Below are 25,082 nucleotides of genomic sequence, written 5' to 3' on the forward strand. Positions count from 1 at the left end.
ACGTTAAGTAACCGAGTACGTTATAAAGTGAGCTTGCCGGAAGATTTTCCTCAGCCAATGCAGCCGTCCCACAGCAGACAACAACAGAGGATTGTAAGCAGCTGACTCAAAGACATGACCGAAGTTCAAATTAGTGACACATTATTCAACTGTTGTGGTGACCAAACATTTCTTTTCGAAATGCCTTCAAAATGGAGGATTATGCTCGCTAAATCTCCGCAGTAAACAGCTTTGTGTGCGTAGTGTGTGTGAGTGATTACCGGCGGTGAGTTTTCAGATCCAGAACAGGTAATTGCTTCTGACTCATATGAAACCTGCAGGTATGCTGATAAAGAACGACAGTGCGCATGCGCACATTTGTCAGGGAAAACAAAATCAATGTTTATATAAATTACGAGATAGTGGAGTGTTAACTGCTTTTCACTTTATCCCTGTTGAAACTTTACTTATGACTTTATATTAATGTCTGTTTCAGTTTTCATATAGCTTTAGTAAATGGAGCGGAGGAGAAGAACTCGTGTAGCAGTGATAGGGGCTGGGCCGGCAGGGCTGTGCGCCGCTCGACACATCCTGTCTAGGCCCGAGACGTTTGATCCACCCGTGGTGTATGAAATTACTGATCATTTGGGTGGGACCTGGTTCTATGAGGAACAACTTGGCACATATGACAATGGGTATCCCATCCACAGCAGTATGTATAGGGACCTCAGGTAGAGAGAAAAACTGTTCATAATCCTGCTGAGAATAAAGACATTTTAAACCTTGCGGTTTTCAGGACGTTTTGGCTGGACCTTCAAGCTCTACCCATAAGGCCCAGAGTTGGGGAGCTGAATGTCAAGCTCCACCCATTGGCTCTAGTGAGCAGCAGCTCCTTTTCTTCCCTATTGTGAGTGTATCCAAGTGAAACGACTTCTCGAACAAGAAAAAATGTAGGCTGGGACTTGATTTTGTCCATTGGGAATTATTGGGAATTTTATGAAAGATTACAAGGACACTTTTTAAAATATATAATAATGTGCACAGATGAATAAATTATAATAAGTAGCCTATTCCATAAAAAAACAATAATTGTCCCTTTTGAATTTATGGTGACTTTAAAGGTAGGGTAGGCATAATGTTTTTCACTAACACTTTTGGTAAATTTGAAACTCTCTTCACATCCTGATAGCAAGCAATCAATAATAGAAGTGGTTTAAATATTAAAACATGTTCATACATCTGTGGAAGTCTCATGCTGCGTTCACACCAAACGCAAATAGAGCGGCAAAATCGCGTCTACCACGTCTAGTTTGACGCGTTAACATTTTGAATCCATTCGCGTGTCCGCGGCGAATTGGACGTGCGTAGAAATCGAGTGTTTGAAGCGAAATACACGCACGTTCAAGGCGCTCCAGGAGAATATGTCATAAAACACTACTCTGCCTCTTTTAATTTTCATTAAAAATATATTTTAAACATTAATAGCCACACAAATGTGGTCCAGGCGACTGGATATTTAAATATCCTTAAAAAATTTAGTTATGAAACTTCTCTTTGCCCTCAGTCAAAACGATTTGGCAGACAACAAATTATAGATTCATGACACCAAAGATCGGCCGAGACGAACCACTACAGGACATCAGAGCCAGCGGCAGACGGCAGAAGGACTAGCCGAGGAAAGGCTACTCTCGCCGGGGTTAATGAGTGCTGTGCGCCCGGTGATCGCCTGGATCTCACAACTCCACAAACGCAAGATAATAAAAAAAAAAAAAATAGGCGCTCCTTTATAAATAAACCACAGATTTGAGCTTTAAACAACTACATTCTCACCTGAAAAAGTGTTAAAACTACATTTTGTGAAACAATAGTAGTATTTTTTAATTATGCAGGGTTTCTCATCACGTCCCTTCAACACGTGGCAGCAGCGAGCAGGTTCCTGATTGGTTAACGCGGCGCGAATTGACGCCAAAGTTAAAATTTTTCAACTCGGGCGTCAGACGTGAATTTGCTTCAAACGCGTGAATGCACAAAAAGCATGACTCGCGCATAATACGCAAGACGCTCAATTTGCTGGAACTGGACACGCAAATGAGGTGGAATCGCGCCGCGCGAAACACATCTATCGTGCCACAGGACCTCCAGACGCGCGTCAACGCGCCTTTCCATTGACTTAACATTGAAATCACTCGCTCCTGACGCTCTATTCGCATTTGGTGTGAACGCAGCATTAGGACCAAAACATGTTCGTCCAATCATTGCATTCTGTATGAATACAATGATAGGATGTCCTACCTGCTTGTCTGTATTTCCATACATCCGTGTACCCTGCTCATGCAGACATTTCACGTCATCAGCGTTGTTGTAGACAGACAGTCACAGAGCGCCCCAAACAAACAGCAGCCACCACCATATTTATCATAATTTAGAGACTGCAACCTGTGACATTCTACTCAGAGTTGTTCACGTCCTCGGAATTATGCATTTCTATGCCAACACAATCAACGCTGAAATGAATCTGCAGCAGTCTGGTGGTACAAGTCAGAGCTTGAAGATGTTTACGTTCATTATTGTTGTAATGCTATGTGCTTTGAGACATTAGGTAATTTAATGCTTTGCATACATGTGCTTTCATGTATTTTTGAGGAGGCGTGTCTTTGGAGAGCGTTCTGAAGGGCTAGCTTGCTATTGCTAGCCTCTCCGAAGTTGCCTACCCTACCTTTAGGCGAATGTCCTACCAGAATAATGTTCTACCTGTTTAGCAAATGAATGCAGGGTGGTGTGTAAAACACAAAATGATCTCCTATATTCAAAACAACACACCAACAAAACAAAGTCCGCAATAGACAGACCTGACCACGATGGTAGAACAGACCAGCAAACCATGGTTTAAGATGTCTTTTTATTTTGAGCAGGGAATTTATTTGTTTTTCATTTGTGTCCCATTTTTATGCAACTTTATGTGCTATAAAATCCCATATCTGTTTTAAAGAACCAATTTGCCTAAGGAGGTTATGATGTTCCCTGGTTTTCCCTTTGATGACCACCTGCCTTCTTTTTTGCACCATACGTCAGTTCAGCTGTATTTGGAAAAATACTGTGAGAGACATGATATCGCCCGTCACATCAAGGTATGTTTGTCTTGAATATAAATTCTATGTCTGTAATGAAACTTAATCAGTCTCCTACTTAATTATTCTTTCAATGCGAGAAATGTGGGTTGACAATACATTTTTTTATTTATTATTAAAGCCCAAACCAGGGGACAAACCATCCAGAATGTTGTTATAAACCAGTCTTTCACCATGACTAGATATAAAACTCCATAATAATGAGAGAAACTGATGGTGTGGGAAACAATATGGATAAATCATCAGGTGACTAAGGCTATTTGGCATGTGTCCATATATTCTAAGTCTGAGAAAGCAATGCATCACTCAAAAAGTCTGGTATTTACTGATGTCTCTTTCCAAAGTTGCAGGAACATGATCATAGTCCACTTACATAAAACTCTGAATAAACTGTAGTTGTTTTACAGTAAAAATTTTCATCAACTAGTCGGCAGAAAGTTGAGATCATTGCGGATTGCCCATTGATCAGGGCCGTAGGGGCCACTGACCTCTGATTGTCGGTAAAACACATCAGCGCCACCACAAAAATTGAAGGACCCAAGTGTGTTTCGAAGCCACAGTAGAAACGTTCTCAGTATTCGTATTTTTCTTACCAACAGAAGCAAAAATATTGCTTATGACAGACTGCTTTGTCCCTCACAGTTCAACACCGCGGTGGAAAAGGTGAAGCCCGTCTCCATGGAGACGGAGACAGGGGGAGCGGTGACGTGGGAGGTAATTTCGCACCGCACATGTGGAGACCGGAACACGCAGACGTTCGACTCCGTGTTCGTCTGCAACGGGTGAGGAATGCCATCTTAAAGAGTCCTTTTCTCTCCCAGACATGCTCAAATGGACACAATTGCATCTAATCTCCAATTGCAGCTTCGCAGTGATGTTCTAAATGCATAGCATTATTCAAATAGTGGCATGTTCATTTACCCCATAATATTCCCAGGGGCTTTTATCTCCTGAATTCTCTCAGAGGTGATGTGAATGGGTATTATGTTATGCATTCATGTGGCATTTCTGTGAGGGAATTCAGAAGACCACAGGAGCCCTTTAGCGTCTCAGCGCTGACTCATATTTCCTTCCTCTTTCTGCAGGCATTACTCCGACCCCCACCTGCCCTACATTCCTGGAATAGAGCATTTTAAAGGTACAACAAATGATCACTGATCACTACAAATGCATAACCCTGAAAGCCCCAATCATTAGTCTCATTACACCCCTGCATCTCCCCTTTTTCTCTCTGTCTCTCATCTTCTAACATGTATATTTGCCTTCCTCCGTTGCTGTTTTGCAGGGAAAGTCTTACACAGTCACTCGTACCGCTATCCAGAGCCCTTCGCCAACAAGTCCGTCGTGGTCTTAGGGGCCAGAGCATCTGGTGTGGACATTTCCATTGAGTTAGCCCAAGTTAATGCTCAGGTTTGTGGTTAAACGTGTTTTTTTTTTTTTTTTTTTTTTACAATATCACACATACTATTTTAAGTGGAACAGCTTTGTTTGGTTGTGAATTAGAGGGTTGGTCTCCCAAAACGCCAAATCGATTTCTTTTTTATCTATGGAACACAAAGGATTAGGCTTAGATTAAGCTAGCTGTGAATGATGACAAATGCTGTGCTCCAAAAAAATACCAAAAGCACCATAAAGGCAGTCCATTAAAGTTAAATCCATTAAAGCAGTGTTATTTTATTATCATTTATATTTTGTAGTTTTTATTAATGAATATTCTGTTTTCCTTTTTATATTTCCTGTTTTCTATTACATTTTTGTTAAATTTTAGTAATTTAGTTTTTTAGTAGTTTTTTTGTCATTTTTATTAGTTTACTATTATTTTCAAATGCATCTATATAATTTTAAGTCATTTTTATTTAAATCTTAATTATTTTAGTACTTCGAGTTAAACTAATTGAAAATGAGAAATGTTGTCTTGGCAACTTGCTGAAATATATATATTTTTTAACTTTTTTATATTTATTTTAGTTAATGTTTATTTTATTTCAAGTAACAAAATGTTTTCTTTATTTATGGTTTTAGTTTTAGTTAACAATAATAACCCTAATTCAAAGTCTTTTGAGTCATAAAAGTATAATGGAGCAGTATTTAAAGGGATTTTGGGGGAAATTGTCATCCTTTACTCACCCTCATGTCTTGTTGTTACAAACCTGAATTAATTTCTTTCTTCTGCTGAACACAAAAGATGATATTTAAAAAAATGTCAGACACCAAACAGTCGATGGGCCCCATTGACTTCCATTAGTATTTGTTTTCTCTACATACTATGGAAATCAATGGGGTCCATCAACTGTTTGGTTACCCATATTCTTCAAAATATCTTCAGGTTCAACTTTGCATTGACTGGAATTTGAATTTTTGAGTGAACTAACCCTTTAACACTATGACATTCTTCTTTCAGACAAATAAAATCGGAGTTATATTAAAAATGTCCTAGCTCCTCAAAGCTTTATAACGGCAGTGAATGGTTGTGTCATTTTTGAAATCCATAAAAGTGCATCTATCTATCATATAACTGCTCCACATGGCTCCGGGGGGTTAAAGGGTTAGTTCACCCAAAAATGAAAATTCTGTCATTAATTACTTACCCTCATGTCGTTCGACACCCGTAAGACCTCCGTTCATCTTCGGAACACAAATTAAGATATTTTAATTGAAATCCGATGGCTCAGAAAGGCCTCCATTGGCACAATGCACTGTACACTCTCAAGACCCATAAAAGGTACTAAAGACGTTGTTACAAAGTCCATCTCACTACAGTGGTTCTACAATAACTTTATGAAGTGACGAGAATAGTTTTTGTGCGCAAAAAAAACCCTAAATAACGACTTATATAGTTATGACCGATTTCAAAACACTGCATCATGAAGCTTCGAAGCGTTATGAATCAGTGAGTCGAATCATGATTCGGATCGCGTGTCAAACCGCCAAACTGCTGAAATCACGTGACTTTGGCGATCCAAACCGCTGAATCGACTCACTGATTCATAACGCTTCGAAGCTTCATGATACATTGTTTTGAAATCGGTCATCACTATATAAGTCGTTATTTAGTTTTTTTTGCGCACAAAAACTATTCTCGTTGCTTCATAAAGTTATTGTAGAACCACTGTAGTGAGATGGACTTTGTAATAACGTCTTTAGTACCTTTTATGGGTCTTGAGAGTGCAAATAAATATCTTCATTTGTGTTCCGAAGATGAGGTCTTACGGGTGTCGAACGACATGAGGGTAAGTAATTAATGAAAGAATTTTCATTTTTGGGTGAACTAACCCTTTAATAAAGGCCTTCTGAAGCTAAGAGGCGTGTTTGTGTTAGAAAAAAATCCATATGTAAAACTTTATAGACTAAAATGGCTAGCTTTCGGTGGTCAGCCGTACACAAGTCAACTTGCGCTGAAAGAGTAACCCCCAACGCGATGTATAGGAGCATCGCACGTTTTGACGCCTCTTGCGGATAGGGCTGGGCAACAAACTCAAGCCCCTCTTCTCTTATATCAAAATCCTCCACCATTTCTCTTTAAAAATTCTCGTTTTAGACTTCTAATTCATGACAGTGTTTTGTTTTGCTATATCCTCTGCGCTTCTGCGTTTGTCAATACGCATGCGTCAAGGTTTAATCTTTTAGCGCAAGTCCACTCGCGTACCGCTGACCGCCGGAAGCTAGTTATTTTAGTCTATAAAGTTTTAAATATGGATATTCTTACACAAACGCTCCACTTTGCTTCAGAAGGCCTTTATTAACCCCCTGGAGCCATGTGGAGCAGTTATATGGAGAGATGCACTTTTATGGCTCTTCAAAAACGACACAACCATTCACTGCCATTATAAAGCTTTGAAGAGCCAGGACATATTTAATATAACTCTGATTTTATTCGTCTGAAAGAAGAATGTCATATACACCTAGGATGACTCGAGGGTGAGTGAATCATGGTCTAATTTTCATTTTTAGGTGAACTAACCCTTTAACCCTCTGCTGCTCTTCGGTCATTTCTGACTGGAAAATTTTCTGATTTGTAATTTAAAAAAATCACTGCTTCATCGGAATGATATGAAACTTGGTGACTTTTCTAGCATTAGGTATGTAAACACACAAAAAAAATTGGGGTCATGATTCGAGCATGCTAATTGGTCGTAAAAAAAAAAGTAGCGTTCATTGTCTTCGGTCATAAATGACCGACCATAGGAAATTAATGGGAAATCGGCAAAAACACAAAAATTCTCTGAATATTTGAAAAAGTACACAGCAGTAAAGGGGTGACACTCTAAAACATCAAGAGTGTGATATTGAAACATCCACTCACACACACACATGCACACTTACACACACACAAACCTATGAAAAACTGAACCTATGAACCACATTTCGAATTTTTAAAAATCACAGCTTCATCAGAATGATATGAAACTTGGTGACTTTTCTAGCATTAGGTATATAAACACAAAAAAATTGAGGGCATGATTCGTGCATGCTAAGTGGTCGTAAAAAAATACTCCCACTTGTGCTTTTCGGTCAAAAATGACCACCATAGGAAATGAATGGGAAATCTGCGAAAACACAAATTCACTGAAAAAATATATATTTCTAACAAAAATAAATTATCTAAAACTTTATAATAAATAGTCTTTGAGATTTTTTAAATATATATTCAAATCCATAAAAAAAATCACTAAATGTGGTCAAAAGAGAACTAGGGAATTCTCAAGCCTCTCCATAGAGAGACCTCCAGTGATTACATCCATGGTTGCATGATTTCTTAAATAATTCCAAAAGAGGGCACTAATCTGCCTTCAAAAAAAATATTTTGAAGGCCTAGTCTCTATTTCAACCTGAAATACTGCAATAATTAAAAAATAATAATAATTTAAAAAAATGTTTGTATAATTTTCAATGGCAAAAATAGACCATAATTATTGCATAAATATAAAAAAATACCATCAAATCATCTCAAAATACAAAATTAAAAAGAAAAAATATTATTGAAGAAAAATAAATTGCATTGGTTTTACTGGGGTGGAGGAAGTTTCATTTTTAGGTTTGCGGTCACTTATGACCGGGAAGACAACCAATGCAACCCCTAAACGAAGAGCACCAGAGGGTTAAAGTCCACATGAAAATTCATATTCTGAATTTATTTAGCATCTGATGCTATAGAACCAAGTCCCCACTCGGCTGTATGTCACAATAAAGAAAAGATGTGTCACAACATCTGTTTCATCGTGACTTTAAACCTTCCCGCCGTACAGATCAGCATGACTAATCCTTTTGAGTTTCACAAAAGAAAGAAAGGCATATGGGTTTGGAACAACTTGAGGGTAAGTAAATAATGACAGAAATGCTATTTTACGATTGCCGTATCCCTTCAAATCAAACGTTGTTTTTGATTTGTCCATCCTATCCATCTCAGTAGTTCAAATGTATAATAGTATTATACATTTAGTATACAGATACACTCCTTAGGATCTGTAAGAAGTGAAAAGTGAAGCTGACAATTGAGAGTTGAATGACTCTGTTTTCTCTCTTTCTCATCCACAAATGTTTTTTTTTTTCTCATTTTAGGTGATTCTAAGTCATAACACACCAACTATGTCCTTACCTCTGGGCATCCAGCAGGCTACCTCTGTTGTTGGGGTCTTGGAGGATGGATCTTTACAGTTCCAGGATGGATCAGTGACCCGGGCTGATATTCTTCTGTTCTGTACAGGATACAACTTTAACTTCCCATTCCTTTGTCCATCAGAGCTAGGCCTGGACGTACAGGATCTTTTTGTGACTCCGCTCTACAAGTACTTGCTGCCCCCTGGCTTCCCGTCGATTTTTTTCATTGGCATTTGCAAAATTATTTGCCCTTTCATACATTTTGACTGTCAGGTGAGCAGAGAGGAAAAACTGGATGGTTTGGATACAGTTTGAATTGTGAATGTTATTCATTCTCACTCTAACATTATCATTTTTATCCATAGGTTCAGTTTGCTGTTGCTGTTCTGGAGGGTTCAGTAAAGCTGCCCACCCAGGAAGAGATGGAGAAGGAGTTGCAGAGAGAGATGCAAAAAAAACTAGACACAGGTGTGCAGGTGAAGCACTTGCTCCATTTGGACAAGGATCAGTGGGATTATTATCTGGATCTGGCCAGGGCGGCCCGATTCACACCCCTTCAGCCTGTGTTTAAGAGTCTATATGAAGAGGTGGGCAGACAGAGGAAGAAAGACCCACAGAAATACAGACAGATCAACTATAGGCTCATTGATGCCACACAGTGGGAGCTTTTGGAAGCTTCGCCAGAACTGACATATTGACATTAGCTAGATTTTGAGGAAAATGAATGGGATTACACAGTTTTCCTGTCATACCTGAGAGGCTTTCTTTTTGTAGGAAAAGAAAGTCTGTTCAAATAACTAAAGGAAGAAAATGATCTTAATGATTATACAAAAAAATTAGATATCAAAGTTAATTTGATCTAATCCGCCAATCACATGGCACCAGCTCAATGCATTTAGGCATGTAGACACGGTCAAGGTGATCCACTGAAGATGAGCATCAGAATGGGGAAGAAAGATGATTTAAGTGACTTTGAATGTGGCATGGTTGTTGGTGAAACAGAAACTGATGATCTACTGGGATTTTCATACAAAACCATCTTTAGGGTTTACAGTGAATGGTCTGAAAAGGAGAAAATGTCCTGTGAACTGAAGTTCTGTGACATTGAAAACATGGATCCACCCTGCCTTTTAGTAATGGTTCAGGCTGCTGGTGGTGGAATGCTGTGGGGGATGTTTTCTTGCCACACTTGGGCCCCTTAGTATCAATAGAGCATCGTTTAATTGCCACAGCCTACCTGACCATGGTTCTTGTTGCTGACCATGTCCATACCTTTATGGCCTCCACAGTCACCAGATCTCAATCCTATAGAGCACCTTTGGGATGTGGTGGAACGGGAGATTCGCATCATGGATGTACAGCCGTCAAATCTGCAGCAACTGCATTATGCTATCATGTCAATATGGACCAAAATCAAAGAATTAAGGCAGTTCTGAAGGCAAAAGTGGGTCCAACCCGGTACTAGCAAGGTGTACCTAATAAAGTGACCGGTGTGTATATATATATATATATATATATATATATATATATATATATATATATATATATATATATATATATATATATATATATATATATATATATATATATATATACACACACTAAATTGCCTAAAGTTTTGGGACGTCTGCCTTTACATGCACATGAGCTTTAATGACATCCCATTCTTAATCTGTAGGGTTTAATATGGAGTTGGCCCACCGTTTGCGTTTATGGGAATTTTGGACCATTCTTCTAGAAGTGCATTTGTGAGGTCAGGCACTGATGTTGGACGAGAAGGCCTGGCTCACAGTCTCTGCTCTAACTCATCCCAAAGGTGTTCTATCGGGTTGAGGTCAGGACTCTGCAGGTCAGTGAAGTTTCTCCACACCAAACTCGCTCATCCATGTCTTTATGGACCTTGCTTTGTGCACTGGTGTGAAGTCATGTTGGAACAGGACGGGGCCATCCCCAAAACTGTTCCCACAAAGTTGGGAGCATGAAATTGTCCAAAATGTCTTGGTATGCCGAAGCATTAAGAATTCCTTTCACTAAAACTAAGGGGCCAAGCCCAACCCCTGAAAAACAACCCCACACCACAATCTCCCTCCACCAAACTTTACACTTGGCACAATGCAGTCAGGCAAGTATCGTCCTCCTGGCAACCACCAAACCCAGACTCATCCATCAGATTGCCAGACAGAGAAGTGTGATCCTTCTCTCCGGTGATCACGTCTCCACTGCTCTTGTTCAGTGATGGCATGCTTTACACCACTGCATCCGATGCTTCGCATTGCACTTAGTGATGTAAGGCTTGAATGCAGCTGCTCTACCATGGAAACCCATTCCATGAAGCTCTCTACGCACTGTTCTTGAGCTAATCTGAAGGCCACATGAAGTTTGGAGGTCTGCAGCTCTTGACTCCACAGAAAGTTTGCGACTTCTGCGCACTGTGCGCCAATTTACAATGTCTAAATCTATACCTATTTTGTTTTCTTTTATTGTTAGCATAACAAATATAAATAAAATTTAAGTTTAATTGAAACATTTGATTGTGAAAATGTCTTAGTTTACTTGTTTATCTTTTGTTTTAATGACAGCATACGAGCTGCATGAACTCTAATGTTAATGATAATAGATCATGACTAAATGAATAAACATTGGGGATGATTGCCTTTACTAACCCATGTACATGTAGCCATAAATGGGTTAATGACATAGGCCTACAGTACACTACTTTTTTCTGTCTATGTAATTGTCCAGCGATGGGTCTCATTAAAAGGCTGATTGCTAGAAAGAAAATTAATATTTTACTTTAAAAAGTCAGTAAACCCATTTTGTTGACATTTTAGTCATTAAACCTTTTGATTTTTTTTATTCAATTTTATTTTATTTTTTACTGTATGATTTTGCAAAATAAAATTATTTTTTCCCCAATGCGTTCACTGCTTTCACACTGCTCAACTCATGGCGAATCAACCTCGAGCTCCTCTAGAAAGTTTTAAATATTTACACAGAGATGCGAGGTGAAGTTTATGTTAGGGTTTAAGGGGATGTGATTTTCTACATAACTGAAGCATTGCATCACAGCCTTCATCAGCAGTGTGAACACGACACAGTCCCGCAGACTTTCCCATCTGCTCGCAGTCTTCATCTCCCAACATGTGAAATCGGACACCTACTTTCTCAACCCTTCCCAAACAGTCTTATCTGCACTTCCAGCTGTCACTATATAACAGTATACAAAACAGTCGCGCTATTCAAACTTTAACAGAAGCAACTGACTGCACAAGTTCAGAAGATCGACATCGATTAAAAAGTCGCCGTTAACTTGCAGTTTAAGAAATCGGGAGAAGAAACACGGACGAAGGGCGGGTGGAAAGGGAAAGCCATAGGGGTGTTTCCTCTCCAGCAGAGGAAGGATTGAAGTAGTGAGAAATAATTCACTAAACTGCGTGAAATGTGTTAATACATTGAAGTTTAGGTGACAGTCGCGATGTCGACATCAGTTTTCCGATAAAAGGTGAGTGAATTAATGTCATCAACATCTAAAGAAAACAGGAACTGGAGGGGCTCAGCCGCAATACGATCCAACTTTGTTACTTGTAATATTAAGTATAAGGTGTATGCTTGCTAGAAAAAAACATCTTAAAGATTTGTTTTGAAAGATGCACGTAATCATGCGTCACGAAGCAAACGGAAAAGATACTTCACTTTAATGTGACGGCGTGTGCTGGAATTGTTTTCTCTGAAAACAAGAATTTTAATGTAGCATTGGGTTTACTTTAAAGGTCTGGAATGAAATGAAATGCCCCCGTGTCTAATTTTCTCCTTCATGATGTGTAAACAATGACACGAACAATAAAGCAGATATCAACTTTTAGTGTGTTAACAGTTTATCTTGTAGCAGCCTATGTAACTGCAAAAATGTGATTGGCTATGGCTAAATGTATTTTTTCCCTTTTGTCTCCATGAGGACGTCTTTTGGCCTGTCCCCAGCCATGTTTCCACATTCTCCTGTGTTAGGAAATATACCCAGTTTGATTGCTAAATTTATTTATTAGTAACTGTAAAGGCCTACATTTTTAAAGGCGTAAAAATATAGCCTATCATGTTTTACACAAAAATATTAAGCAGCACAACTATTTTCAACACTGATAAGATGTTTCTTGAGCAGCAAATCAGCATATTAGAATGATTTCTGAAGGAGCTTGTGCTGGTGAAAATTAAACTTTGCATCACAGGAATTAAATACATTAAAATAGAAAATCATTATTTTAAAGGCACAATATGTAAGATTTTTGGATTGAAATAAACAAAAACTACTAGAACAATATATATTTTGTTGACTTGTGTACTTTTATTATCCCAAATGTTTCCAACAATATTTAAATCCAGAGAAATAAGCTATTTTAACCTGGACACGGACCGTGTCCGTCCGTCCGGTTATTTTGTAGAAGCCATTGAAACAACAAAGATGCTTTAATATATTATGTGTTTTATTAGACAGGTAAGCAACTGTTTGGATACATTCATCGACAGAAAACAAATCATTGTTATATAGCTCAACACAGTTAGTCTTTTTGTTTAAATCTTGTTTTCATGATTTACCGCAAGTTTTTACTATGCCTAATATCGCTCTAGCTGCAGTGTGCAACGAGTGTTTCATACTAGCCGCAGAGCGAACGCGCAAAGAAGCATTATAACATAACTTTCAACACACTCAAATAATGTATCTAATATGATAAAACAGCGCTGTGTTACCCCACATACGCATGACCGGAAAAACGGAGGCGGTTGTCTGCGACTGTAGCATAATAAAAGAACCGCGAAATCCAGGTGTCATCAAGCTACGCCTTTGTTTTGAAAAATTACGTTGGGGTAACAGTTTAGGAGCCAGGACCAGTAGTGAAAAATTAAGACTAAGAGTCAGGAGGGCAATTAATTAAAGAAAAAATTACTGAAGAATAGTTTGCAGTTTCATCAGCAAGTCTCACAAGGCGTTTGTAGGCCGCACTCCCTCTCTACCAGCCTATCATACATACAATTTCTCAACAGTTATACTGTTTTCAAGGTCTAGCCACGTCATTAGATCATTCTGATTGGCTCAGAGAAAATGAACAGTCATGTTAAGTTTCCACACATTGTCAGTTAATCAGGTTTACGTGTCCATAGATCACCTGTTGACGCTTTCACACCGGAATTAGGCACGTAGTGACCTTCCAGATCTAGAGCAGGCGCCAGCTTGCCCAGAACAACAAGTTCACCCATCTCTTAGGATGTCCGTAATCCACCTCCAAAACAGTTCTGTAACACAGAATATTATGCACATACAGAGATACACAATCTCTCCAAGGTTGAAGTTGTTTGAGCTCTAGTACTCACCAGAAAAAGTTTCCCAAAACAAACTGAAACGTGCTTTCTCTTAGTGAGAGGTACAGACAATAGTACAGGCAATAGTCATACAATTCTTTAGTGTTTCAGTAAAAGGAGATATGAAAGGAATAAAATATAATATTAAATATTTCATCTCTGGAAGCTGGGCTAAGTGAGCAAGCACTGTTACTGAACTCCTGTCAGGTTAGGGGTGTGTGATGCCTCCAAAATCCTATAATCCTATAAAATAACTGAAATCAGTGACACATCACAACTCCCTAGGAGGACAGACCCTCAGTTATCACTCAGAGACCAAATACAAACTTTAGAAAACATAAAGGAAGAAACAAACAATCAGTGGTTCTCTTGATTAAGCAATATCATAACTGGAAAGAATCATTAAAAATCATTATAATAATATAGGTATAGGTATATTGAAGCGGCAGTGGATTTCAGAATCCAACCTTTCAACATATTGTGGCTTTAAGTTGTAATAATATTTCACAATATTACTGTATGTACTGTATTTTTGATGTTTGAGCATAAAATACTTTTAAAAACGTCTCTAAAAAAACAAAAAAATACTCTACTGACCCAAACGTTTGAACAATATAGTGTATATTACATTTTAAATCTTGAATTGTCACTACTAACTTTATCGCTTCAAGACTTTCTGATAGGATGTTTAAAATCTTAAAGGTCCCATGGCATGAACATTTCATTTTATGAGGTTTTTTAACATTAATATGAGTTCCCCTATCCTGTATATGGTCCCCAAGTGGCTAGAAATTTTGATGGGTGTAAAACGAGTTCTGGCTGTCTTTCTCTGCCTTTGAGAAAATGAGAGCTCAGACGAGCTGATCTGGAATTTTCCTGTTATGACGTAATACCAGGAAAGGTTACCTCCCCTTCCTCCGCTTTGCCCGGCTAGAGCATTCAGAGAAAATGGATTCAGTTTATGTCAGCACAGGCTTTACAAACAGACTTTACAATATGGATTCAACAGCACCGCGACAAACAGTGAGTAACAGTGTTCTTTAATGCCTGAACTGTGATCAGTGATTTCTGTGTAGCTAATCATTCAAGTTCACTCAGACTTTCTTTCTAGATCGTTTAATGATCGCCGTCTTGATGCCCTAAGCGTAATGCATCACACGTCGCGAGTGTATCTGCACACTTGCCCAAACTGCCATTATAATGAATGATACTGTTATGCTGCACAAAGCTCTTACTGTTTTCCTGTCGATGTTGTGTTTGCTGTTAGTTGTGGTGAAAGCATTTTGTGAGAGAAAACGCGTTGCAATGACGAGATCACTGCATTCACGCGATCAACAGACTGCCTGTGTACTCAATGCTCATCACTGCAGCTTTTCATGTGATAGGAATAGATCATAAAATAATGCTATAATCCACACTTTGACTATTCGTTCATCTCGACGGCTGTAATGGTACAAGACAGAGAGTCGACGTGACTGGGACTGTTTATTCAGAACTCTCAGCTACAAATAAGCTTGCGCTAACAGCACAGCGCTCTCAACAACTCAGTACAATAAATGTAGCGGACCCCGTCCGAATGATGGCTAGACTATACTGGTGTTTCAGGAGTTTATTGAAACCGTTTATCTCCAAAAAACTAAATCTTAAACCCACTGAATGATGAACCGCGTCAAAATAAAAGTCCCTACTTATTTACACAGATAATACAGACCTAAAACCTATTTGAACAGAAATTTCAAAAATGTACACAAAAACAAATTATAAGATATATTACAATTAAGTCTGTTACAATAAAACTTCCTCCAGCTCTCCGTGGTTCACGAGTGCCCAGTCAGTCTCTCTCTCTCATGCATGCATTGCCTTGCTAAACCACGCCCCCTCCGCAACATAATCTAACACTCAAATGCAAAGATGTCAGCCAATCACAACAGTGGGCGTTTTCACTGAAGTCTCACAGCAGACACGCCCCTTGAAACAGGACATTCAGCCACAGTGCAAACATCAGTATAGAAAAAATGCCTTTTATTTCTAAATTATGACATTTTTTGATGTAAAAATCATACTAACAATATAAGTACACCTCAGGAAACATTATAAAATAATAGAAAAATGCCATGCCATGGGACCTTTAAAGAAAAATGCTATACAAAGATATTTTTTTCAGGCTAAAAAACATATATTTTGTGGCGTGACCACAGATAAATGTATATTGTATCCATCAAAATAATTTAACTTTATAAAAGATTTGGAAAGGTTTTGGAAATTATCTTAATTCTTTTTATTTTTATTTATTTATCCTTTATTTTTCCAGGAAGATCCCATTGAGATTAAAAGAAATCTCTTCTTCCAGGGAGGCCTGGCCAAGATGGCCGTAATAAAATTTCACATAAACATATAACATATAACACACCTGATAAGCTAAAACATTCAACATAAATCCCCAAATTAATTAAAACAGCAACATGATTCAATCATTTTACACTGCAATAGATGTTTGAACATATTCAAAGAAGGAATTGTTTCTAATGGGGTAGTAACTTGAAATTCATTCCATAACCATGGAATTATATTTATCAATTTGTGACTTTTAATGCGTGTGATAATGTATGTGCTTTTAGCCTGTCTATGCTGGACTAGCATCACTCTCCAACGGATGGAGGAGAGCGACAGGCATTATGAGAGGACCACAGATGACCCCTCACCCTCTGGCCAGGGGACCAAACAGAAGAGTGAGGAGCCCACCCTGGGTGATCACGACTTACCCATCATGCACTGGGAGGATTTAAGTTTACGGATTGCAGAGCTAGAAAGGCAGGAAGAGGAAAGAAGGACAAAAGCAGAGGTAACATTTTATCTAGATTTTATATATACACTTTAACACAAAGTTTGGAATAATTACGATTTTTGTTTTTGAAAGAAATCTGCTACCAAATTCTCACCAAGGCAGCATTTATTTGACCAAAAATACAGTAAAAAAATATATTTTTATTATCAATGTTGAAAACAGTTGTACCTCTTAAAATGTTTCTTTTTCAAAAGAAATAGAATAGAAAACGTACGAAACAATATAAATAGCATTACTCTCACTTTTGATCAATTTAATGTATTCTTGTTGATTAAAATTACTAACGTAATATTTTTTACATCTTACTTACCCCAAACTTTTGAATGGTTTCACGGTTTCCATTAAAAAAATGAAGCAACTATTTCCAACATTGAAAAAATCTTGATCACCAAATCATCATATTACAATGATTTCTGAAGGATCTGCTGAAAAATAAGTTTTTATTCTCCATTGCAGGAATAAATTAAATTGTAAAACAGATTAAAAATAGAAAACAGGTGAAATTGAATAATATGTCACAATATGACTGTTTTACTGTATTATCGATTAAATAAATGCAGCCATGGTGAACATAAGAGATGTCTTTAAAAAAACATTTACAGTGTCATTGTTACATATGTTACATGTAGTTACTAGAGTAATAACTATAAATGATCCATAATTACATGCGACTCACCTAAACCATACTCTATAGTAAGTACATGCATTTTACATAATATTACTCAGTACTTAAATGTATAATTACAGAGTAACAAAGACACTTTAAAATAAAGTGTAACCTAATCTTATATATATGAAATACCTCCTTGTGTTTTAGAGTCTGGGTTTATCAGACCGAGACAGAATACTTGGATGCTGGACAGGGGCCAAACAGCATTCACTGCACCGGGAGCCATGGGCAGATGAGAACGACTACAGTCCCTGCCGTGTTCCTGTCATAACGTCACGGTATTACGCACGTGCAGGTTCATAATGTTGACACACGTTGCTCTGATGTTTCTATTTAAATGTGCACTGTGTTTTTCCATCAAACAGATTTAATAGCCCTAAAAACCTTCAGCTCTGTTTCATCAACAACAGCGAGAGTGAGGGGGAGGATGACGAAGGGGCATCTAGCAAAGAGGTGGGTGCTGAGAGTCGTGATAGTAGTTTCCCTGAGGTTTTCAAGTTGTATCTCAGGTCATGATTTATGAGGTTGCAAAAGACATTCGTTTTTTTGTCATCCTCAGAGCTCGTGTGATGCGGAGGTACGTGGGAGTTGCACTCCAGGGCTAAAACAGGAAGTGAAAACAGCTCTCAGGGCTCTCAGAGACAAGCTATTGGCAGAACAGAAAGAGAAAGAGGTGAGAGGTTTCAAAGGCATAGTTCATCTAAGAGTACGGTCCATCTTGCTTCCGTGGAACACGAAAGGAAATGTTTTAAAAATGGAGCTTGTAATGGGGACTGAAGCTTTCAAGTTTCAAAATGGATTCAAAAGCACCGTAAAAGTATAATTCGAGATATCTACTTTTGTGTTCCACAGCATAAAGTTAGACAGGATCACATAAGTGTGAGTAGATGATGACAGAAAAGTGGCCTGGTTTCCAGAAGTACTGTTCTCTTTCATGTTCTTCAAAAAAAATCTTCAATAAAGAGCTCATAATCCAAACCAACCAGCTCTGGGATGAGTCACATAATATATCTATATTTTGTGTAAGAAGTCTCACCAAGGCTGCATTTATTTGATCAAAATTACATTAAAAACCGTATTATTTTACAATGTATAAATAGCTGTTTTCTATTTTAATCTATTTTAAAATGTAATTTATTCCTGTGATGGCAAAGCTGAATTGTCAGCATCATTACTCCAGTCTTCAAGTCACATGATCCTTCAGAAATCATTCTAATATGATGATTTGCTGCTCAAGAAACAAAGTATTTTTGTGGAACATTTACATAGAAAAATTTGATACATTGATAAATAGAACGCATATATTTGGAATAGAATCTTCTGGAACAAGAAATGTCTTTACTGTCTCAGTGGTTCTCAACCTTGGGGCCTCAAGATGACTAAAAATTATTTAAACTTAAATGTATTATTATTATTGTATAAATGTTTGATTTCTAGACATTTTGCAAACTGATCGTCCTATATAGAGTTGTGTGGCCATTTATAATGAATATACATTTTTCTACTTATGCCAGGCTCAAAAATATTTCATTGGGCAAGAATTGTGTGTAAAACACATTTTTTTAAAATCCTGATCTTCATATTAAGGGGCATTGGAGTCAAAAAGGTTGAGAACCAAAGTCCCTTTAAGACATAAGTCCCTCATAATCTAGTTCTAAACGCTCAAATCATGACAAAAACTGAATTTTTCTGCCTGGACAAAGCTAATGCGCATGTCTCAGAACACTGCCTGTTTCTATAGCAACTGGAGCTTCTAATGGTGGCTGCAGTGATGACTTTACTGTTACTATTATTCAACTATTGGCTCCTTCATTTAGAAGGCGGGGCTTATTCGCCATATTGGGTGTTGCACTTTCTCCCATTCATAAGTAATCAGAGTGCACCTATGCAGGGCTCTACGCTAACATTTTTCTTGAGGAGCACTTGTGCTCCTAATTAAAAAAAATTAGGAGCACAGTAAAAAATTTAGGAGCACTTTCTGATCAATAACACGTATTCCAATTATAACTTTCCCATTACAGGATGATCTTTGTCCCTTTAAATTAATGTCCAGGGGCATTTTTACCATTGTAAGAGCAATGTTTTCTAATCTTATTAAATGTATGCATCATCTTCTGTCAATTTCTTCATTTAAAATAGAAAAGTTTTTTTTTTAAATGTTAATTTAAACAATACATTCAGTTAGAGCAATAAGACACAACCAGACTGTTACCAATCTAATTAAATCCGCATCAAAAGTAGAAGTGGCACAGAAGCTCTATCTGAAATGGTGTTTAGATACATTTACATGCAGCTCATGGGTAAATAATGTTGTATAAATGTTTTAAATATAAGTTTTTGAATTTAGAAATAGGCTATGTAAAAGTTAAACTTAAAAAAAGTTAAAATATTTATATTTTAAATAAAAAGTCCGTGCAAAGTATAAATATGAAAATAAAACAGCCAGTAGGTGGCGTCAAGTCTATGTGGGAGTGATTCATTCATTCGTTCAAACGCAGATTCATTCGATCGAACCGCTTGGAGATGCACAACTGGTTGTTTTGATTTTCACGAAATAAACAGTATTGTGGATAAAACGATGTTACTTAATATCAACTTGTCTATTTGACTTTTGTACAAGATCAGTATCACATTTGCAATCATGCCAATACTCGGAGCAATAGCTGTCCGTAACTTTTGGCGCTCTGGCGCTAATAAACAGAACTACGTGCATCTCGCGGAAGAACACTGCAGCCGGAGCTACTTCTCTCTGTTTATGTCTATGGCGAGTCACGCAGGGACTGTGCTCCTCCGAACCAAACTGGAATGGTCAGAAAAGAAACACTTATTATATGTGTACCGTAGTGATTCAGGGTAAGATAAAAACACGGTTTGGAAAATGGATTCATGATGTACTTACTCATATGGATCTAGTCATTTTTAAACACAATAAATGTTATGGACTGCAGCTGATAATGATAAAATCAAGAACTCATACAGGAGCGTTTTTTAATTATTTTTTATTAATTCATTTTTGGTGGCATTTTTGGCCCAAGCCCCTGTTAATTTCCGACCTTGTTTATGATAATCAAAATGTGGTATTTCTAGTTAAGTTTGGCTGCAAACATGGCTGCAAAGAAACATCAGCGCGAGGCGTCTGGTAAGTGCATGGCCGCGTCACACCCGTTTCACCCATAGACCGTGGTTTCACCTTTTAAACTATCTCCGTCGCACACGTTTTTTGCACATGCTCCGCTGACAGAAGGCATGAAAAGCAGTTGATTGCAGCACGAAACGTAACAGTTGCTCAGTCAGTCAGTGTTTGTAGTTTTTATTCCGATTGTATTATACATCTATTCATGAGAAGCGATCGGGTCACTCGCACCTGTGCGCCTAAATATTTTTTCGCAGTCGCACGCAGTAATTTTCAGGCGCAAATGCGCCCAAAATGGTCGCTATGTAGAGCCCTGCTATATATAAAGTCTTAGTTGAGAACCATCCATTAATTTATTTAAAGGTGCACTGTGTACATTTTAGGTCTTATAAGGGTGCTCGCGAGAGGCCCCTTTGCAGTCGATATGCACCCTCGATGTGCACTGATGCGGGCTCCGCAGCGGACTTCTTCCTGACAGTCAAAGCAGCGTTATGTCACGAAAGTGCAGACTCGTAGGAAGACCTCTAGGGTTTAGGGTGCCATTTGGGACAGGGCCATAGAGAAGCTACGGTGGCCGGCACAAAGTTGTCGTTGTCTGAGACGGCAGAGAGTAGCTAGCGCTCTATAGAGCAGTTTGTCCATTTAGGGCTACTGTAGAAACATGACGGCGCAAAATGGCGACTTCACTCTAAAGGGACCCGCGGTATATGTAGATAGAAATACAATACAATACAATACAATACAATCACTTTATACATCACTGAACACGTAGTTATGTATATAAATACTACACACGGCACCTTTAACCTTCAAGCCACCCTCGCATAACAGCCCTTAATCCCGCCCTCATTGACACATTTGGGCACGAAAGTCACAAGTGATTTTTTTTTTAATAAATGTTATATAAAATTAATTCTATCAATTTATGCCTTTTTTGTGATTTTTTTTGGGATATTAATGAATTTATTTACCTCTAAAAGTACCATATATTTTATGTAAAATATGCTTATTTTTATGTTATATTTAATATTTCTTTAACTTCAGTAAAAAAATATAAAAAAAATCAGCAAGTCCAGAGAGCCAAACCTAAAAATGTGGTGACTTTGGTGACATCCGGTGACCTATGATGGTATTAATTTCTTTTTAAAGCTAAAATATCAATAGCCAGTAGATGGCAATATAACTCAATGGCTGCATATGGGCTGAACTCTGTAAACCAATGTTTTAACAAAACATTTTTGTTTTACTTTTTAAATTGCCCAGTTATTGGCTCATTGAATTCCTATGTTTGTGTATGTGACTTTTTTTTATTTGACAAAAATAAAAAACTAAACCTTACTCTGTTACAGGCTCACTCCTTCATTTGTGTGTATGTATGATCTGCATTGTGTGGGATTTATTGATTTTTATTGGACAAATAAAAAGAAATATGCTCGGAATTATTTTTTTCCATTCATTCCTATGGGTGCCCATTTTTGTCCACGAAGGCGTGATTAAGGACTTTTTTTTTGTAAGGTACTCTGTGCCTTTAAGGCAGAAGAATGTAAGATTTCTGTGTTATTTGAACTTAATCCAATGTGTTTTTCTTGATGGTCATTCATTTCTCTAGTATTTATTTTTTGCATATTTTTGTTTTATTTTCAGCAAGAAGCCACCCACAGTAACATGAACATAAAGAGAAAGATTCTTAGCCTTAGTGATCTGCAGACGTGCTCTTTACTGCAGCTGAATGCACTCAGGGCCTCACTGAATGAAGACATTCAAGGTATCATTTTCCTCAAGGATACAATCTACAATCATTTTCAATCAAAAATGCCACTCTTAAATGCGTTATAATTTCCATGCTTCTTTAAACACTCATCCAAACTGTTTTTTTTCTTCCAAGCTGTCTTTTAAAATGACGGATTTTAACTCGTACACTAATTTGATTTGTGCTTTTAGATTTGAGCTCAGAACTGGTGAAACATCTTGTAGTACGAGACCACCTTCAGACCACGCAAGATGCTTTGCTCCTGGATGTACAGGATATGACATCATTGTGAACGATTTTTGTTTGCAACAACTGCATAACTGCAGTTCAACGTTGGCACTTTTCTGAAAGCAGTCATTTACTGTTACTCATCCTGTGGACTAACAAGGCCAGCATATCCTGTTTTCTCTTGAAGAAATGTAGCCCTCAAAGAAACTTTTGCTAAAATGTGAGTCATATTGATTATAGTCACAAGTTTTATTGTGAAAAAAGTGCCTTAATAACGAACCCTAATGGCTCTGATTCATGTCTCATCACTTATGGTTTAATTTTGCATCTGTAATAGAGAATATAATAAGCTGCTGTCAAAGCCATATGTGATTAATAACTGTGATGTATTAATCATCCGTTACATTAAGCATTCCATTGAAATACAGTATATATAATCGTCATAAGAATATAAACAGTGTCATTATACTGTGTCATATGAATGTGCCTTACAACTTTCCTGTGTATCAAACTTATACATGAGAATGAGTATCTCAGTGCTAAGTATTCACGATAATTTAATAAATCGTTTATTTTGTATTTTATACACAGTTGTCTGCCTTTTTTGTGGAATCTGAAATGCAAGTAGTGTAATGTAATAAAATTGTAATATATAACATTATGACCAGGTGAAGTGAATAACACAGTTTATCTCTTCATCCCGGCACCTGTTAGTGGGTGGGATATATTAGGCAGCAAGTGAACATTTGTCCACAAATTTGATGTGTTAGAAGCATGAAAAATGGGCAAGCATAAGGACTTGAGCGAGTTTGGCAAGGGCCAAATTGTGATGGCTAGACGACTGGGTCAGAGCATCTCCAAAACTGCAGCTCTTGTGGGGTGTTCCCGGTCTGCAGTGGTCAGTATCTATTAAAAAGTGGTCCAAGGAAGGAACAGTGGTGAACTGGCGACAGGGCCATGGGTGGCCAAGGCTCATGGATACATGTGAGGAGCAAAGGCTGGCCCGTGTGGTCCGATCAAATACGAGCTACTGTAGCTCAAATTGCTCAAGACGTTAATGCTGGTTCTGATAGAAAGGTGTCAGAATATAGCCTAGAAATCTAGACGCACCCTTGCAAATCTAATTTCCAGCCAGGGTAGTCTAGCAACTCTACGTTGGCTTGCAAGCTGGAAAAACCAAACTCTGGTCAGGCCAATCACATCGTGTATAGAGTCGGTGGGCGGGCTTAACATAATGACGGCAGAGTTGTGGCGGTTCCGCGTGCTACTTGTAAACAAAGAAGCTGGCGAACAGCGGTATTTCGAATCAGCTTTGGCCGTGACTCTGAAAGACTTGGAGTTAAGCTTTTCTTTGAGAAAAGAACAAAGAACGGCACTGAAGTCATTCTTAAAAAAGGAAGATATGTTCTGAGTTTTGCCGACCGGATACGGCGAAAGTTTAATCTATCAACTAGCTCCGCTTCACCTTCTTCGTTGCTCTGGTTGGTTGTAGCGCTATCCTATTGCGTGCAGAGGGAATTTGAAAGACAACCCTCGGATTGAGCCCTGCAATGGTAAGTTCCCAGACCCAAAATCTTGATGTGGGTCTGGCTTGTCAGGCTAGTCAGAATACACAGTGCATTGCAGTTTGTTGCGTATGGGGCTGCATAGCTGCAGACCAGTTAGGGTGCCCGTGCTGACCCCTGTCCACTGCTGAAAGCACCAACAATAGGCACATGAGCATCAGAATTGAGCAATGGAAGAAGGTGGCCTGGTCTGATGAATCACGTATTACATCATGTGGACGGCCGGGTGCGTGTGCGTTGCTTACCTGGGGAACACATGGCACCAGGATGCACTATGGGAAGAAGGCAAGCCGTCGGCGGCAGTGTGATGCTTTGGGAAATGTTCTGCTGGGAAACCTTGGGTCCTGCCATCAATGTGGATGTTACTTTGACACGTACCACCTACCTTAGCATTGTTGCAGACCATGTACACCCTTTCATAGACACTGTATTCCCTGGTGGCTGTGGCCCTGTCGCCCTGCCACAAAGCAAAAATGGTTCAGGAATAGTTTGAGGAGCACAACAATGAGTTTGAGGTGTTGTCTTGGCCTCCAAAGTCCCCTGATCTCAATCCAATCGAGCATCTGTGGGATGTGCTGAACAAACAAGTCTGATCCATGGAGGCCTCATATTGTAAATGAGCATAAACCCTGTACGGTCCGCCATGCTTTCTTTACATCTAGCTACCACAATTCCTTGCGCTCAGGCATTTTGCCGTGACTTTGCCTGGAACGCTACAAAGTCGTGAGTCGTGGTTTGAAGTTGTAACTTATAGGGTCAAAAACGCGGCATAATGCTGCGTTGCAGGCAACCCGTAACCCGTGATTTTCCAAACTTCTACCAGTGAAAGTACAC

The 25,082-nt window shown here is 38.4% G+C and overlaps 2 protein-coding genes across 2 annotated transcripts; both read left to right on the forward strand.

The window, feature by feature from the left end:
• Window positions 1–495: 495 nt before the first annotated feature.
• Window positions 496–9,403, forward strand: LOC307119159 (uncharacterized protein; the record flags this gene model as incomplete). Its single annotated transcript, XM_079805238.1, has 7 exons — window positions 496–710; window positions 2,969–3,107; window positions 3,750–3,889; window positions 4,193–4,245; window positions 4,393–4,517; window positions 8,667–8,978; window positions 9,071–9,403. 7 exons carry the CDS (start codon window positions 496–498, stop codon window positions 9,401–9,403), a joined length of 1,317 nt encoding a protein of 438 aa, XP_079661364.1.
• A 2,424-nt stretch (window positions 9,404–11,827) lies between these two features.
• On the forward strand, window positions 11,828–23,268 carry LOC307118709 (schwannomin-interacting protein 1). The gene is made up of 7 exons (XM_079804431.1): window positions 11,828–12,207; window positions 16,676–16,899; window positions 17,720–17,850; window positions 17,938–18,025; window positions 18,132–18,245; window positions 22,350–22,470; window positions 22,647–23,268. Exons 2-7 carry the CDS (start codon window positions 16,711–16,713, stop codon window positions 22,745–22,747), a joined length of 744 nt encoding a protein of 247 aa, XP_079660557.1. The 5' UTR covers window positions 11,828–12,207; window positions 16,676–16,710; the 3' UTR covers window positions 22,748–23,268.
• Window positions 23,269–25,082: the final 1,814 nt, after the last annotated feature.

This window comes from Gobio gobio (assembly GCF_949357685.1).
Source record: "Gobio gobio genome assembly, chromosome: 22".
In the NCBI taxonomy this organism is placed as follows: Eukaryota; Metazoa; Chordata; class Actinopteri; order Cypriniformes; family Gobionidae; genus Gobio; species Gobio gobio.